The sequence below is a fragment of the Coloeus monedula genome, assembly GCF_965178545.1.
Source record: "Coloeus monedula genome assembly, chromosome: 23".
Taxonomy (NCBI): Eukaryota; Metazoa; Chordata; class Aves; order Passeriformes; family Corvidae; genus Coloeus; species Coloeus monedula.
The window spans coordinates 4,738,633-4,741,599 of record NC_138803.1 but is presented as its reverse complement, the minus strand read 5'-3'; the positions used below and the strand labels follow the sequence as shown (position 1 = coordinate 4,741,599).

At 63.4% G+C, this 2,967-nt stretch overlaps 1 protein-coding gene across 1 annotated transcript; it reads right to left on the bottom strand.

The window, feature by feature from the left end:
* Nucleotides 1-1,756, bottom strand: TOMM6 (translocase of outer mitochondrial membrane 6). The gene is made up of 3 exons (XM_082296223.1): nt 1,571-1,756; nt 807-908; nt 1-252 (listed from the first exon to the last, which is right to left on the bottom strand). Exons 1-2 carry the CDS (start codon nt 1,729-1,731, stop codon nt 812-814), a joined length of 258 nt encoding a protein of 85 aa, XP_082152349.1. The 5' UTR covers nt 1,732-1,756; the 3' UTR covers nt 1-252; nt 807-811.
* Nucleotides 1,757-2,967: the final 1,211 nt, after the last annotated feature.

Here is a 2,967-nt window from a genome sequence, read left to right as displayed (position 1 = left end):
TTCCCAGCGGGTCCTGCTGTTATTCCATAAACTTTAATAAACATCTGGGGGCGGGGGGTACAGGAGGAAATTCCGTGCACGTCCTCGAGGAAACAATTCCCGAAGGAACAAGTGGGAAACCGATTCTCCCTCTCAGCATTCAACCTTCTGTCCTTGTCACTGCTCCAGGCAGGACAGGCGGGATCAGAGCAGCCCCACGGCTCCGGTCCTGGCGGGAGGGAGAGCTCTGCTCCCGGCAGCTCCGGCTCCTTCCTGGGACAGGGATTCAACACCGTCAGGGGAGGTGGTTCTGCCACGGGGCAGCTTCAAAACTCTCTGTAAAGAGGGGTTTCTGTGGGGTTTGGGGCCCCTGGGGTGGGCTCAGCCCTGATTTGTGTCACCTGGGGCGGGTCACAATGAGTTTGGGGGGGATTTGTTCAGCCTCGAGGCCTCAGGGGGCTGCAGCTCCTCCTGAGGGGATATTCCATAATTTGGAGTCCCTCCAAACTCTGGTGAGCAGGGACAGCACCCAGGGAACGGCTGGAGCTGTGCCAGGGGGATTTAGGTCGGATAATGGGAAAGGCTCTTCCCCCAGAGGGTGCTGGGCACTGCCCAGGCTCCCCAGGGAATGGGCACAGCCCCGAGGCTGCCAGAGCTGCAGGAGCGTTTGGGCAGCGCTGCCAGGGATGCCCGGGGGGGATTTTGGGGTGTCTGTGCAAGGCCAGGGACTGGATTTGATCCCTGTGGGTCCCTTCCAACTTGGGACATTCCACAATCCCACCCCATGGAGCCTCCCAGCCCCTCAGTGCCCTCACGCCAGGACTGACCGGTGCTATGGGACGGGCTGTGGGGCCATCAGGTCGATGTCCGTCAGGTTCCGGGCGACCCAGACCCCGGCGGCGAACAGCCCCAGGTTCACCAGCAGGTTCCTGCAATCGTAAAATCCCAAAATCATTGAGGTTGGAAAAGACCTTGGGGAAGCTCATCCGAGTCCAAGCTGTGCCTGATCCCCACCTTGTGCCCGGCCCAGAGCCCTCAGTGCCACGTCCAGGTGACACCTCCAGGGATGGGCACTCCAAACCTCCCTGGGCAGCCCTTTCCAAGCCTTTCCATGAGGAAATTCCTGCTGCTGTCCACCCTGAGCCTCCCCTGGCCCAGCCTGAGGCCGTTCCCTCTCCTCCTGTCCCTGTTCCCTGCGAGCAGATCCCAAATCCCCCCCGGCTGCCCCCTCCTGTCAGGGACTTATGGAATGACAAGGCCCCTCCTGAGCCTCCTTTGCTCCAGGCTGAGCCCCCCCCCAAATCCCTCAGGATTTCTCCAGCCCCTTCCCAGCTCCGCTCCCTTCCCTGGACTCCTCCAGCCCCTCCGTGTCCCCCCTGAAGTGCGGAGCCCAGGACTGGACACGGGGATTGCGGCCCCTCACAGCGCCCAGCACTGACGGACAGCCCCTGCCCTGCTCCTGCCGGACACGCTGCTCCTGCCACCGGCCGGGGACAGACACCGGGCTCCCGATCCCGATCCCAACTCCGACCCCTATTCCAGTGCCCGCCTCGATCCCGACCGTCATCTCGGCCCCGTTCCCGGTCCCGACCTGCGGAAGTCGTTGCGGTCGGTGGCGAAGCGGAACGCGCTCCGCAGCCACGCGCGGATGCCCCGCGGCGGGGCCGCCACCGCTCCCGCTGTTCCTGTTCCCGCTGCTCCTGTTCCTGCTGCTCCTCCTGCTGCTCCTCCCGCCGCCGCCGCCGCCGCCATTACTGCCGCCTGCCCGCGCCGCGCGATGACGTAGGCGGCGACCTGTGACGTCACATGCGACGCGTGACGTCGCCGCCGGCGCGCGCCGTGCCACGTGCGGGCGGGCACCGGGAGCGGGATCGGGAGCGGGATGGGAACCGGGACCGGGATGGGAACCTGGACCTGGATGGGAACCGGGACCGGGATGGGAACCTGGACCTGGACCTGGACCTGGATCGGATCGGGAGCGGGATGGGAACCGGGACCTGGATCTGGGCCGGGATGGGAACCTGGACCAGGATGGGAACCGGGACCGGGATGGGAACCTGGACCTGGATCCGATGATCGGGATGGGAACCGGGACCGGGATGAGAACCGGGATCTGGATCTGGACCTGGATCGGGAGCGGGATCGGAACTGGGACCGGGATGGGAACCTGGACCTGGATCTGGATCGGGACCGGGATGGGAACCTAGACCGGGATGGGAACCGGGATCTGGATCTGGACCTGGATCGGATCGGATCGGGAGCGGGATGGGAACCGGGACCGGGATGGGAACCTGGACCGGGATCGGGATCGGGATCGGGATGGGAACCTAGACCGGGATAGGAACCTGGACCTGGATCTGGGCCGGGATCGGATCGGGATCGGGATGGGAACCTGGACCTGGATCTGGGCCGGGATGGGAACCTGGACCGGGATTAGATCGGGAGCGGCATGGGAACCTGGACCTGGACTAGGAACGGGGTTGGGACCGGGACCGGGACCTGTACCCGGAGGTCCCGGTGGAGCCCCAAACCCAGGAGTTGCACACTGGGGTGCTCCGCGTGTCCCACCATGCCGTGGGGTCTTTAAGGATTCCTTAAGGATCCTGTGTGGGATGAGGACTGTGGTTATAGTGAGGTTTATTCTTATTATTATATAAAGCTTTGGCAATCAAACGAACTTATTCTTGCACAGGATTTCTGGAATTCACAGAGTTTCTGTTACTCCCATTTCCCTGCTCCGTGGGAGCTGGTTATCCTCTTCTTTGGGGACACGCAGGTCGCCAAGCCAGGCTTGGGGAAGACCTGGATCCGTGGGGACATCCGGCCACACTGTCCCTCCATCCGGGCTGCAGCCGGATTCCCTCTCCACATCCCAGCGAGCTAATTGATCCACCCAGCCAGCAAATTAATTTATGGCAATTAGGGACTCTCATTAAGGGACCAGCTGGAGAGCCGGGCGTTACCTGCCCGGCGGGAACAGCCGTGGGA

Excerpts from the sequence above, each read along its gene's own strand:
- TOMM6 (XM_082296223.1), bottom strand. The coding sequence starts at position 1,731 with ATGGCGGCGGCGGCGGCGGCGGGAGGAGCAGCAGGAGGAGCAGCAGGA. Across the intron at positions 909-1,570 it reads GACCGCAACGACTTCCGCAG|GAACCTGCTGGTGAACCTGG; the intron begins GTCGGGACCGGG and ends TTACGATTGCAG.